This window comes from Porites lutea, chromosome 11 (genome assembly GCF_958299795.1).
Source record: "Porites lutea chromosome 11, jaPorLute2.1, whole genome shotgun sequence".
NCBI lineage: Eukaryota > Metazoa > Cnidaria > Anthozoa > Scleractinia > Poritidae > Porites > Porites lutea.
The window spans coordinates 23007624-23022913 of record NC_133211.1 but is presented as its reverse complement, the minus strand read 5'-3'; the positions used below and the strand labels follow the sequence as shown (position 1 = coordinate 23022913).

At 38.9% G+C, this 15290-nt stretch overlaps 1 protein-coding gene across 1 annotated transcript; it reads left to right on the top strand.

The window, feature by feature from the left end:
* Positions 1-2072: 2072 nt before the first annotated feature.
* On the top strand, positions 2073-11925 carry LOC140952871 (salivary peroxidase/catechol oxidase-like). Its single transcript, XM_073402319.1, has 6 exons — positions 2073-2565; positions 3428-4200; positions 5916-6094; positions 6944-7254; positions 8669-8928; positions 11517-11925. The coding sequence occupies exons 1-6, from the start codon at positions 2081-2083 to the stop codon at positions 11870-11872; spliced, it is 2364 nt and encodes a 787-aa protein (XP_073258420.1). The 5' UTR covers positions 2073-2080; the 3' UTR covers positions 11873-11925.
* The last annotated feature ends 3365 nt before the right edge of the window (positions 11926-15290 follow it).

Below are 15290 nucleotides of genomic sequence, written 5' to 3'. Positions count from 1 at the left end.
TATTAGAAAATGTAAAAACTGTGTACAATGTCGAAGGATAAAAACTAAGAATTATTTAACTACGTACGAAAATTAAGACTCTAGACTAAAACCTTTTAAAGATCTATTATTATTCTTTCAAAATATTTCCCCGATTCTGATTGGCTAAAAGCACACGCATAATTCAACATAACAAGTTACTGATGACCAAATTTGGAAGAATTTTGTGTTTAGCGAGGAAATGACGTCAAAAATGCAGCGTTCTTGCAAGTTAAGGCACCGTAAACCGAGAAGACCTGGGGACGAGGTTGAGTTGCTTTGGTTGTGAAAACAAAAAATGGTGGACATGTCACTCGTTTCAAGAGTAAGAACTTGGCGAAATTATAGCTAAAAACATGGCAAGAACAGCAAGAACATGACTCGAAGGGCGACATCTGCTATTTGGAGAATATTTGCGGAGTTGAACAACCCTAAACGTGTACTATCAAAGGTGAACTTAACATCGATGGAGGTAACGGCATGTTTTAGCGTTATTTTTAAGCTAGGAATTATTTTGAATGAATAATAAAATAATTATTGAATTCGGCTTTCGTATCATATGAAAAATTATGGAGATCTTGGAGGGTGTTATATCCTTCATAAGATACTCAGCCTCATTCATTAATTGTTAATTAAGAGTTCTAAAAAATAATATCATTGAGCTGTGTTTCAAAAATCACTATAGAGTCAATTTCCTTAGGATGCGGTGGTAATGAAGTTATTGAAAACTTGGGCTTCAGTATAAAAAAGTGCCTTTCTTAGAAGATTTTTTTTCGCAGTTTAGGAATTGAAATAAACCATATCGCCTAGTGGAAAGATGTGAAGACTTGATAAAATAATCCTTACATGGATCTGAAGCAATGTTATGGAGACACTTAAAAACAAATTAAGTTAAATATACATACTGTAATATATAATAGAACGCAGCCTTAAGGGACTTCCAACTCAATTGGCATAACAGTTGATGTAACTTACACCTCAGAACTTGAAGACATGATTATGTTTTTAACTTGTTGAAAAGCTTAATTAAAAATATTTAAAGACAAGAAAGGTTGCCGCGGAAGCGTGTTTAAACCCGAGAATGAGAGCTTGAAAAGGACTCAGTTTGTTGTTGAAAATCTGGAAATACAGTAAAATTTATGTTTTAAACTTAAACGTAGAAAATGATTGATTTTCTTTCAGTAAAAGGCCTGAAAAATAACATTCTTATATAAACAAGAAAAATGGGTACCGTTCTTAAGCCACACACCTCACAGACAGAGAGACCTGCCAGCAGGTTTTGGAAGAGAAAATACTTATCGAAAGGTTTAAACGTCAACAAAAGGTGAACAAAAACTTTAAAAGTTACTCATCGTGGCAAATTTTGAAGGAGACGTTGTAAAAGCGCAGTACGCTAATTTCAAAACATCTTCGTTTAATGGCTGTTTTCGCTTGTTAGCTCACAAGATAAACTTAGAGGTGGATATTGGATGGATGAGTATAGACCGTCCAATGAGTTGCCCAAGTTCTAAATTTGGAGGCCTTATTGTCACACCCTCACAAAAATGACCTTAGTAATCCCCCGGTTAGGACTTTTCCTGGGGTTATATTCCAAAAGTAAATGTCAGAGTATGTGTCCATTACGCCGTAATTTGAAGGGTTGGATGGCACGTACGTACACAAGAAGTCACCACCTGGGATGAAAATTTGCGACAGAAAAACGTAAAAGAAAAAAAAGAAAAAAAAAAGATACTGAGCCGAAAACGTAAGTCGGCGTTGCCCCTATGGGCCAGCCTCGACTAAAAAGTCCCAATCACAAAATAAACTCCTCTTGACAATTTTTCCATTCTTAACTAAGTACGCAGTGAATAATTTTTAGCGGTGTATATGTTTTTTATTTAACACTTTATATAACTAATAAAATATGCCTTCCCCAGAACAATCAATTTCAATCTAGAGGAGAGAAAGCAATTTATAAAAAAGAATTAACAACAATACACTATATTTAATATACTAGCAAAAATTTAACCTTGATTTGCTTTTAATTCAAACAACTTCAGCTTCAATTTCATTTTAGTCAATCATGGCAAGACACTTACTGGTCAGTCTGGTGTTCCTACTGCTTGTAATAGACTTGGCCTCGCCTAACGTCGTCGGTGAAAAAGACTCTGTAGCGGAAAAAATGATGAATAAGATAACTTACCAGGATGTACATGACAAAAACGTTCGCAAAGAATCTCTTGATGAGGTTTCCACCCTGGGTAAAGGACTCGATAAGAGCTTTTCTACATTCAACAACGATGTTCCACTGCTGCTTACTATCAACGCGGCTAAAAAACTTGCCCAAGGCAAATGTAACTTGACTGTACCATCAAGGAATCGAAAAAAGGAGAGAAAATCAGCCCTGAGAAAGGACTATCAGGCCTATCAGCACGGCGTCAAGGATTTCATTAGCGATAAGAAGTGGCTCGATGCTAAAAGGAGTGAAAAATGTACCTCGTGCATCCTGGATGAACTGTGCAAAGATTTATCAGTTCTAAGGGAGCTGAGTATTGCCAACCTACCAAAGTGAGTCAAAATATTGTATAATTTAATTCTTTCAACTTTCGCGGATTGTTAAAATCCAATTGCTCTGTTGTTACGTACATATTTATGTAGTTTTAGGCAAGCCTTTAAGCGGAGCTTCCACAACGATTTATAGTAAAGGCAATAATTGCAATTTGATATACGCAAATCTGGGATTAAAAGCACGATTCTCTCTAGTGATTTAGAATAGCTTGTTCCTCTAGTTTTCAAAATAAAGCGGCGTATAATTAAAACTGCGGCAGCCCGAGGACAGAATTTGAAAACAATCACAATATTGCTCTTGAAAGCTGTTTAGGCCCTTTGGCGGTCGCCACTTTTGAAGTTATTGATAGTAGTGCCAATTTATACAGCCAACGTATATACTGAGTTCTAGCCAATCAGGTGAGAAACAAAGCTCGTCCAATTGGATTCGCGACTGATATTTTTTTCACCTTTGAGAAAAGTAGTCCCTCCACTAAGAATCCGCACGACAGTAGAGTTTGAACTTATAAATTTTTCAGTCTTTCTTTTCCTAGTTGCTTAGTTACTAGGTTGTGATTAAAATGACAAGTACATTGACTATCATATCTTCACTGATCTTCTACGGTTATTGTTACGAACACACAAAAAAACCAAAAATGTTCCGGTCATTATCAAAATATGCGAATTATGCTAGCAGTGCCACGTTATAAAAATGGGAAAAATTATGCTAGCACAATCTATAAAAGCCTAATGGCCAGTAAAACAGTGCACTTCAGTAAAGTGGATCTTCCCCGGATTCAGTTTTTTTTTTTTTTTTTAAGAATATACCAGTTTTAGGCCAGTGCCTAACAGATAACATTTTTATTCCACATTCCCCCAACAGAGGTGACAGAGAAAGAGCATGCAAAAGAAAAATTCTCAAGAAAGCGATCGACATCTACCCCATAAAAGTGCATTCTATACAGTGTGATTCGAATACCACATTTCGCACAATCGATGGAACATGTAACAACCTAGAAAACCCAATTTTTGGTTCAGTCGGATCAAAATTCACACGCGTTGCAGAGGCTGATTATGGCGATTGCATCTCAGAACCTCGAAGATCAGTGACTGGTAAAGTGCTTCCAAACGCGCGAGACGTTAGTCGTTTTGTTCACGGCAGCAATGCAGACCGCTCAAACCCAAATTCCAAAATACTGACCCATCTGGCCATGAATTTTGGACAGTTTTTGGACCACGACATAACGTTGGCAGAGGCACAGGGACTTAACTGTGAACCACCTGCCGACAAGAAGAATTCTGAGTGTATCAACATTCATATTCCAAACGATGATGCGATATTCCGTGAAAGAGAGGTTGATTTTATTGAAATGGAGAGAGATGCCCCCCACGTACCAGTTTCTCATTGCAAATTAGTCGTTCGAGAGCATTCGAACACAATAACGGCCTTTATTGACGCGTCTAACGTATATGGATCAACTAAGCAGGTCGCTGATTCACTTCGTGCTCCAGACGGCCTACTACTGGACATGGACCATCCACATGGCTGCCCATTTAAGAACCTGCTTCCTGCCCAAACCCAAGGGTTTTGTCCATCGCGGGATCCAAACAGGCCATGTTTTGTAACAGGAGATATAAGAAACAATGAGAACCAAGGTGAGATTAGAGCTATCCTAAGCTTGCCATGAAATCGATAAAATGGAAAGAAAGTTTTTTTGGGGGGGTAGGGGGGTAAGCAGAAACAGCAAAAATTAGGGAGTTTGAGATGTCACGACAACGACGGTAACATAAATCGGTAGCATAAATGTTCTAAAAAGCAAATTGTAATGTTTAGTTAGCAAAACAACAACTTTGCACGTGCCACACACGATGACACTTCTTTGCCGTTACTGCACGACTACGATGTTAAAACACCTACTTCCACCATTATATGGAGGACGTAAACAAGCGATCAACGACGATATGTAAATTCTTTCGGCTCCTTTTTCTTATTTGGTATGGCTCTAAGGAATTCAGTTTCAGGAGAGTTTGCCTACATTTGAAAATTTAAGAGAGTTCAGCGATAATCGCGATTGATTAAGATTTAGAGAACACGAATTCGCTTTTTTAAAAGAAAGTTCTGGCGTCGGCAGTTGTTTCTTGAACTGCGTATTGTCCGGCTTGCGCTGAATGGATCATGGTTTTGTCATGATACTTAACAACTAATGAATGAGGCTGAGTATGGAGATCGAGGAGGATGTTATCTGTCGAGGCCGTAGGCCGAGGCCGATAACACCCTCCGAGATCTCCATAATTCTTCATAAGATACTCAGCCTCATTCATTAATTGTTAAGTATCATGCTTACCTCCATCGATTCATCGATGTTAAAGTTCATCTTCGATAGTGCCAATTAGGGTTGTTCAGCTTCGCAAATATTCTCCAAATAGCAGATGTCGCCCTTCGAGTTGTTCTCTTACTGTTCTTGCCATGTTTTTAGCTATTATTTCGCCTAGTTCTTACTCTTGAAACGAGTGAAATGTCTGCCATTTTTGTTTTCACAACCAGAACAACTCAACCTCGTCCCCAGGTCTTCTCGGTTAACGGTGCCTTAACCGTAAAAAAAAACGCTGCATTTTGGACGTCATTTCCTCGCTAAACACAAAATTCTTCCAAATTTGGTCATCAGCAACTGGTTATGGTGAATTATGCGTGTGCTTTTAGCCAATCAGAATCGGGGAAATATTTTGAATGAATGATAATTAAGATGAAGGGTCGGGCTCCTCTCAGGGAGGAGGGTGGAAGGCAGAGGACTCTATTATATTGTTTTGAAACTGCCTTTCATGAAACACTCCGCGTGCAAGTGTGACGTCACATAGTAACGGGTGAGAGCTTCTGGTCGCCTGTCCAAATTAGCAAGGAAAAAGAGCATACCATCGCCTTTGATAAAATTTCATTTTTATCTTTAGGCTTTAGAAAAAACAGAGGTTTTTTTTTTCAAAAATCCTGATTAAATATTTCGGAGGAACGCACCAGTGCTATCGCTCCAATTCTGCATTTGGGCTACCTGTTGTAAGTAGGGCACTAAATCACGGACTCAGCGTACATGTACATCAATCGTAAACTTCTCTCAAGTAACATATGAAGTTATTCTTCTTTTTCTTTCTTTTTTTTTTAACTTTAGTGATAACGTTTAGTCTAAGTTTAGGTTGAAATTTACTTTAATCGCTGATACATTTAACTAATGTGCTCAGCTTGTTAGTATTGATAAAGGGCGACATTATGGCCTAATGCAGGAGTCAATTATTAAGATTATTATTAGAAATTTATTCTTACGGACTCATCGCCTCTTAACCCGAAAAAATAAGCAGTTGATTTATTTTTAAACCAACAGGTCTGAATTCGCTCCATACTATTTTTACACGGCACCACAACCGCATCGCTACATTTTTTGGTCAGAAAACTACCTGGGACGCCGAAAAGATTTACCAAGAAACCAGAAGAATTATTGGAGCGCAAATGCAAATCATAACATACGGCGAGTTCCTGCCGTTAATTTTAAGCGAACAAACGGTAAGTTTCTGCAAACTACAATCTATTAAATTCTGGTCATAATATGCACAGTTATTTTAATTCTGAAGTGTAATTAAAAAAAATTTGACTGACTGAATTTTTGAACTAGAAATGTTTTAGATTACTGAATATTTATTTAGGCAATTAACCATCACCCTTGACGCAGTCCTAGATACCAGCATGCACGTCACATAGGCGGAGCAGTCAGAATTACCGTAAATGTTCGAAATATAGTGTCCAGGGGTCTGTTTTTCTTTATATTTTCTGAGTTCCGGAACGGGGAACGTTTATTTTTATTTGTGAGTTTCAAATTTTGGTGGCATTAAAAAAACGTGGACTTAAACAAAATTGCTCAGTAGAAGGTGTCCTCTTAATAGAAGCTTCACTGTACCTTGTTTTGACGACAGAAAATATTATGGTTATCCCGCAGTATCAAAGATAAGGTCTAACATAAGCGCATGCGATTTATCTCGAATATTGACGCCAATGCTGCCTGTTTTGGACGCGTGTTGCTCGTCCTTTTCATGGGACCAACGTGAATAAGAAACAAAAAGGCTGTCCGCGTGTTCAACCTTAATGGGCTCCGCGCGTGAGCTCCGCCATCATACATAGAGCACAATCTAAATGAAACAATCCATGTTTTGTTTCCGTTTACGACTCAAACATATGGAGGATATCACATGGCTGCCCGGAGATACGAAATTTCTCTTCGAGTGCTAAAAACTATTTCTGACCGCCAATGTGCGCAGCGAACGGGTGAAATATTTTTTTAACACCAGGTATTTCAATCATTGGTGTTCATATAATTTATATATTTATTTCAAAGTGTCTCACTTTCAACACTTTTAGATCAAGACATTTGGTCTCAAGCTTCTTGAGGGAGACCAGTTCTTCAATGGCTATGACAAAACAGTGGATGCGCAAATGTCGACGGCCTTTGCTGTAGCCGGGTATCGATTTGGTCACAGTTTGGTTCAAGAGTTGTTCAATCGGTTCTCTCAGGCCGGCTTTGAACACAAATGCGATGAAGGCAAATCAAAATTTCTGCCTATCCCAGTACTGGACTTCAATAATCCACAGTACTTATATGATACTGGTAAAGGAGGTATCGATTCCATTTTGAGGGGCTTAGTGAAAGACCCTGCGGGGAAGGCCGACGGGTAAGTAAAATCACCTGTATGTACTGTGCACTTTGAGACCCTTTTAACGAGCGTGCCTTAACTTTATGTAGCTCTCCATTGTTTAAGCAGGTTATTATTTCAAATACTATGACAGAGCAAGGCACTGAGGTGGGGCACTTCACAATAATGACCTGCCTGTTCTAAATAGATGGAAAGGTGTGGATAATAGAGTACTAAAGTGTGACGTCATAAAAATGAAATTTCTGAAATTATTGGATTTGTCAGGATATTCTGAAAGAACAATGTCCAAGAGGCCTACTTGCCAAAAATGAGCATTTCGGGGCAAATTTTCTCTGAGATCGTAGCCCAGTTATGCTTAGAAAACTCCATACAAACCCCTCTCAAATTTTTTGGGTCGACCCAAAAGAACACTGCCAAAACATCCAAACACCGTTACGGTACCGTTTGTGTTGTTAGTCCATCCTTCTAATGTTGTCGATCCGATTGACGTTTGTTGTATCAGAGAGCTGCTGTCTTCCCAATTTGGTCAACACCAGCTAGTCAAATTAAGAATTAGCCGGGGGATTAAAGCTAATCAGAAAAAGAATTTTTTTAAAAAACGCCTCAACATGCACTTGCCTTCATGGAAGTTGGAGAGGTGCGAGGGAATTTGGCAGATCTCGGGCGGTGTTATGTGTATATAAACACTCCTAGCCGAGAAATCTGATCTGCAAGTCACAAAAAAATAAACGGCATTCAATAATTTTTAAATATTCCATGTTTTTATTCAGTTTCTTCAATGGAAACAAAATATCCGTATTGTTATTTACACTTTCCTCCCTAACTGTTTTCACTGCCAGTGGTGCGACGTGTCTGTTCAGCGTTTTACGTCGCCCCAAGTAAGGGAATCCAAGACAGTTTTGAATCCAAAGCCCATTGGTTCTTGATTCCACAAGCAAAAATTTCTCTGCAAGCAAACTGAGTTCCTGGCATTCCCTTACACGAGACAATTCGCGAGCCAGGGCCATAGCTATAAATTTCACGTACAACTGGGGTGAGGCTGCAACATCGAACAATGATTTATAAGCTTTCACGTTAAAGATTAAAAGGTTAAAGGTTTTTTTGCAGTGGAAAGTGCACTTAGCTTATCCAGCTAGTTTACAGGCACTCCACTCAAATGATTCTGAAACAAATGATGGAAATAGAACATAACGGGATTAAAAACTCCAACTGGCAGGAGGCTGCATAAGTTGGCTATTTACAAGCGTTGCCAAGGATTTGAACTCGGGATGACCGGGAACAATTCATTAAGTAGCCAGAGCCGGGGAATCGAACCCGGGGCCGCCGGATTGCGAGGCCGATGTGCTGACCACTCGGCCACGCTGCCTCTTAATACAGATCTTAACAAAAGAGGAATACCTCGTGATTGTCACTATTATTTTTTGTCATGTAGGAGATTTTCAAGCTCTGTACAAGAAAACCTGCGTCGGGGTGAAGGTGATCTTTCTGACTTAGTGGCTATTAACATCAAAAGAGGACGTGATCGAGGAGCTCCCGGTTACATCATCTATCGTAACCTTAAACTATGTAACCTTACAGAAGTGAAATCGTTCCGTGACTTGGAAAAAAAGGCTGGATTTTACCCAAAGGACGTGGCCAACTTGAAAAAAATTTACAAGGGAAGAATTGAGGATATAGACTTGTTCACCGGAGGTTAGTCTTGGGTATTATCACAATCTTTAGGATTCAGCTTCTGTTTTAACTATGAGAACATTAATATTGTATTAGCCCTGATTGGCATTAAACTTATAGGGCAAAGAACCACCCCTAAGTGAAGCCGATGTTTTGTAGGCTACGATTGGTCGAACCGTTTCGAAAATGAAAACTGGGAAAAAGACCTCTGTTAAAAATATCTGTAATGTATTAGGTGTCATTATATTTATCATTGTTTTATTTGCTTTAGCAGTGAGAACACATACGCTGTTTCATCTGTATAGCTACCTAAACGAGACCCAGGGGCGGTCAGTTGCGTCAGGAAAAACAGCGGGGAAAGTTCTCAAGAACGGGCGGGAGAGCCCCTGGGATGTTACTCTTAACGAGCCAGTTGTACGACTCATTTTAATGCTTGACTGTGATTGAGCACAAAAATATTTTTTGAGCTTTATCATATTCATCAGAGGCCAGCATTTATCGCACTGCTTTCGTCATCTTATACGAAAGACTTTACCTCTTTACCTACCTTTTTGTGCCTAATAACAGACAAGCATCGGAAATAGTCGTAGATCTGGCTCTTAAAGAGTAGCATCCCAGGGGCTATCTTGCCCGTTCTTGAAAACTTTCTCAACCGTTTTTTCTGACCAAACTGACGGCCCCTGGGTCTCTGAGGATGCTCCCAACAATGTTGGATGTTAGAATGTTGTGTCCGTTTGCACACCCTGTTACATGTTGTTGGATGTTGTTGCGTGTTGTTGCGCAAAGTTTGAAACCGGTCAAAATTTTAACCTGTTGCAAACGGAGGCAACATTCAGGTCAACGCCTCCCAACATTGCTGGGAGTTGCATTGTTGCGTCCGTTTGCACCTAGCTTAACTAGAGTCGTGCAAACAACGGCAAAGGAATGTACAAAAGATGTACGGCACGTTGAAAGTTGTTTGTTTGCTAATTAGACCTATTGATTTTTTCGCAGTTCTCGTTGCCGTCGCCGGTTAACATTACACGATTTTAGTTTTTGTTTGAGTAAACTATGAGTATATCAACGAAATCTTCGCTTCTAGCCATGGCTAAATCTATTTAATATATACTAAAACAGTGGATAGTGCTTATTCGCGCGCTCTGATTTGCTACTCAATCAGTGAATATCCTGCACTATTCACTGATTCACCTCCAGTTCCTCCGAGCGAGCAACGCCAATGCCTTCCCGGTTTGCAAGCTAGTTCCCGAAACACACGAAGAAGGTGACGAAGTTCGGTTTGGAAGTTTTAACAGGTTAATCTTTGTCCTTTGACTTGAATTTATCGATAAAACTGGTGAGAAAGTTTTTTGTTTACAAATGCAAATTAAGCTTAAGTCTTGCGTTACTTTATTTAGTTGAATTGTTTATAAGTAAAACCTAAATTAAATAATCTTTTTTTACAGAATGATTTTAAATACAAAAAGAATTCACAACTCCTTTTGAAGAAATTTCGCCGCAAGAGCCAAACAAATGCTTTCAAAAGTTTCATTTGTCGACAAGAAAAAGCGACGACCTCGGCCGTTCGGTCATTGCGCGCCAAAATTGTAATCGTTTGCAACAGTAAATGAGTTAAAATCATCATTTTTGTGCTCAATAATACCTCACTGTTATGGTATAACTAAAACAATCATTTACCTCAGTGTCGGTGGCTAGTGATGTTGGGAGTTGCTGCGTCCGCTGGCACGTAGCTTTTGATAAGCGGTTAGAATAAAATCTACACATCACTACCTTTAATTTTCATTGGCTGTCTAATTGTCCAATTTTGACCTGTCCGATAATAGGGAGCTTCTGCACGGACAGTTCCGAGACTGGAAATGAAGCTTTAATAAGCTTAAGCCTCATGCCAGCAGTCGGACGCAACATTAGAGAGATTTAGAGCCACGTTTACCTCAAACGGCAAACGCCGAATTTGTACCACGTGATCAAGTTTTCCCCTAACTGTCGTTTGCTGTTTATTACTTCTCAAATTGTATCTGGTGCATGCTGTTTGCTGTAAACGTGACCCTAAATCTCTCTTTATATTGTCTGCCAACAACTCCTAACATTAGATGTTGATGTTAGAAGTCGCTTCCGTTTGCAAACTTTGCTGTTGCATGGTGTTGCGTGTTGTTGGGAGTTGTTTCGCAAAGTTCGAAACCGGACAAACATTTAACCCAGTAACGGACGGAACAACTCCCAACATTGTTTCGTCCGTTTACGCGAGGCTTTAACGGCTGTTAGAAAAAGCACATGCACGTCACGCATCGGAGCATGTTGTTATAATATTGACTGAGACGGTTAGAAACCGAAATAAAAATGACTATTTTCCAATCTTTAAGAGAGGTTTTAAGTTAAGCACATGGAGGGCTCGGTGGCTTCCCGAGAAAGTGAATTCTTAATTAAAATAATAGACATGTCCTAAAATTTAAAGTTGTTTTTATTCAAATAAACATATTTTTCGATACAGACACAAGCAGTTTTTACCGATAAACTTGGGAAAGCTGCCCCTTTTCTATGGCCTCCTCCATGTAATTTTTTCTACTGTATGCATCTGCAAGGTAAGCTTTATCTGCTATTCGATTCCTTTTCAGGAATGCTGGAAGGAGTAGATCCCAAAGGAGGAGTCCTGGGACCAACATTCCAATGTATTGTAGCAGAGCAGTTTAAACGCCTCAAAATCGGAGATCGCTTTTGGCATGAAAACGAGGCTAACGCATACTTGAACACCGACAAGACAGCATTCAACCATTGCCAGCTTCGAGAACTCAGAAAAACACTCTTTTCCAAGATAATCTGTGAAAATAGTGATGACTTTTCGGCTATTCCCAGATGGGCCATGAAACAATCTAAAATAAGAGTGTCTTGCGACGCGCTGCCAAAACTCAACCTTGAGGCATGGATTCCTGAATGTGAATCAGAATGGAATATTTGGCAGGGTAAACGTTGAAAGTGTGGGTTTGAAAAATCTTTTCATTTATCTTTATCCAAAGGTAATATAGATATTTAGTATATACACACTCAGTGATCTTGGTAATTCAAGCAATCTGATTGGTTAGCTATCTCGGACTATGACGTTATATTCACCGCGCTAGGCGGTGAATATAAAGCCGAGCAAAATCGCTGTCGTGAACTGGGTGTTTTGCCAAAGTTTCAAAGTAAAACCTGTTTGAAAATACACGAATATCCAAGTGCTGATGACTTTGAAGGCAAGAAAAGACTTCATGGTGTTTAAACAGCGTGATTTATTGTGAAGTGGTTTACTTTAGCTGACTTTTTGTACGCTCGAAGCTATGTTTACCACTACAGAGGAAAACGAGGTCGCTTTGTCACTGTTTTGTGATTTCGGGATTTTCTCGCAAGACCAATTTTGCCTATAAATAGAGGTTAATTTATGGAGAAGAGAGGAAGGCAAATATTTTCGAAAATTGTACGTGCCAGCAAGTTAACAAGGCAAAGAACTTTGGAGATAAACAACGCTTACCTTGATCGCAGCCGCTGTTGACAGCATTTGCAAGAAGCGACGAAGAAAACTTTCTCATTCACGGTGAGTTGACAGGACAAATAAAGCTCTAGATACTTTTCTTCTCAGAATTGGGTAGTAATTTAAATTTTCGGCGTTTTCTTTTAAACCGTTGATGCTAAAGCTTACAAAACTCGATACAAAAGGATTAAAACTATCATTTGCCATGTTTGAAGATACTGTAAAGATCTAACTTTTGCGCATCCACTGTTTACGGCTTCGTGTTCACGCATGAATTTTCACCCGTCAATCAAACTAATGGTTTTTTAATGGTTTCCTTTCTGATTCTGTTGAGATCACTTCGTGTGAATATACTAAAACAATTATTCACCTCAGGCTCAGTTAATATTGTTGAATAATCCCCTCGACTTCGTCTCGGGGATTATTCAACAATATTAACTTCGCCTTCGGCGAATAATTGTTAAATACCGAGCACAATTCCCGCCCTTACAACTAGCTTTGAGTTCGTTTCGTAGTGTTTTTCCAGGGCGGACAGGGGCACCCAACGTCAATTTTTGGAAAATATCTGTTCGGAAGACGATTTGAGATCTAGAATTTTCGGAACATTTGTTGCAAAAGTTTTTGCTTGCCTGCCTCTCCCAGGATTTTCGAACGTATTAAAAAATTGTGTAATTGCCCATTTTTAACGGATTTTTACGGACTACCCTGAGTACCAGAGGTTTTCTTCTTGTCCGCGGCGAAATGCCATCGGTGTCGGGCGCAGGTTTTTCTGGCTGAATTAATTTTTTGGATCCCTATAATTTTCGGGTCACTCGACTTTCAGCTAGGAAATCCAAAGAGATGAAAAATTTTTAGGGAATCGAAATATTCCTATATGTACTATTTAAATACTAAAATACGTTCAACAATTGTTTAAGTGCTTTTGGACTACAGTTGACTCCCGATAACTCGAACTCTCGCTAACTCGAATCAAAATCGATTTCCCCTGGATTTCCGTCATACATTTACTGTAATTTTACCCTCGGTAACTCGAACCCTCGATAACTCGAAACTCCCGCTAACTCGAAGTAATTTTTGTTTCCCCTCACATCATTTCTATATAATTTTACTGTCGATAACTCGAACCATGCTTTGAGCCCTTAAAAAGTCGGGAAAAAAGAGTGTACTGCCTCCGAAACATTGAATTTTGAATTTCTATTGACGTGTTGTAGGCATATAGTTTACTAGTGGATCGATAGTGGAGGCTGATATTGTTTGCCACAAATCTAACGTGAAATAACTTTACTTCTCAAAAAGTAAAATGCATGCTCCATTTAGGCAACGTTTTGTTACTTTACGTTCTGATGTATAATCTAACCGTATCTTTCAATTTTCACTCAACATTTTTACAATTAAATGTGATTAGAATACTCACTGTGCAGTAAAAACTGTTTTTTTTCCTATTACTCCCGGCTATTTTAATTTTCTTCTAGCTCCCAATAACTCGAACCTTTTTCGATTTCCCTTGAAGGTTCGAGTTATCGGGAGTCGACTGTATATTCTCGTTGGGTGCCCCGATTCCCGCAAAATTACAGTGTTTGTATGGGGATAAGTTAGTATCCTAAAATTTGTAAGAAGTATCAAACAAACGTCAATAAAACTTTCTCTGCGGTGTAATTTGTTGTAGTTACCCTTAATGATCACACGAAGTTTGTTGTTAATATGTCTTCCATACAATTCACCCTCCATACAATAGAATAGACCAGGTAGGTGGCAAGAGATGAAATCTTAAAAGCCGCCATTAATTGCTCCCTTTTCAACACCACTTTTTCCACGAAATTAACAAAACGAATCCAACAGACTTGGTAAAACCCGAAAGAGAGCTTTATCCTCTCTTAATGGTAAAACTCGAAAGCAAATTTTAGGGACTATTTGCAGTCTTGGAATAAATGACAAAGTATTTAGCTGATAACCGAGATCTGAGATCCAAAAAAGTATTAAGTGATGTCAGACAAACAAACTGAAATTCAAAATTCCTAAATTGAAATTTAAATTAAACCTGACTACGCCGAGATCCAGGTTAACCACCTCTTGACTCGAAGACCCTCCATTGCACGCAACCAGGCCTGACTTTTACAAGTTGAGCACCAGGTTAAAGGAACTTGTTATTATATTATACAACGCCGCGAGAACGGCTCTAAATAAACAAAGTGAATAAATGTTGAGGAAAACAAAATGCAAAATGTTCCACAGCCGAACCTTATAGACACCTCCATTCAACATAACATTATTGAGACGACTTTCACGTCGATCGAATGCCTTCCCGTGACTATCTCAACTTTACGATTGATTGAGTGATTCATTGATAATTAATGTGGACACCTTTTTCCCTCTTTACTCAGATGGTGTAAGTGCTGTGCGGCTTAATTGTAATTATGCTTGTTTGTGGACTAGGCAATATCAGGTAAGAAACTAAGGGCAATACAGCAAAGATCATTTTGAAATTGGTTTGATTCCCGTCACGACAGCCACCCCGCTGAGATCTAATTTTAGGATGATTTTTATGGACAAGACTACCTACACGAGCAAGCGTGAAATAATGAATAAAGCTGAAAAAACTGGCATGCATTTGACGTCTTAATGTGCTGACGTCATTTAGACGGAAAATTAAAGAAGGAAATTTCAATCAAGGAAAATTTAATCAAGTTCTCATGACAAGGAAACCAAACTGTGCAAATTGTTAGTAATACTAACCATTACTTGCAATGGTCCCTACAAATGTATCCGATATTTTTCTGTGTAGGTTTATTTATCAAGAACTCTATATACGTAGAAAGTGAAAAGGAATTCACCTGACCTTTTTATGGGCGTGACCAATGAAAACTATTAGAAGCAATACTCTCTT

Coding starts and splice junctions, on each gene's coding strand:
- LOC140952871 (XM_073402319.1), top strand. CDS start 2,081: ATGGCAAGACACTTACTGGTCAGTCTGGTGTTCCTACTGCTTGTAATA. Junction 4,201..5,915: donor AAGAAACAATGAGAACCAAG/GTGAGATTAGAG, acceptor TTAAACCAACAG/GTCTGAATTCGCTCCATACT. Junction 7,255..8,668: donor CCTGCGGGGAAGGCCGACGG/GTAAGTAAAATC, acceptor TTTGTCATGTAG/GAGATTTTCAAGCTCTGTAC.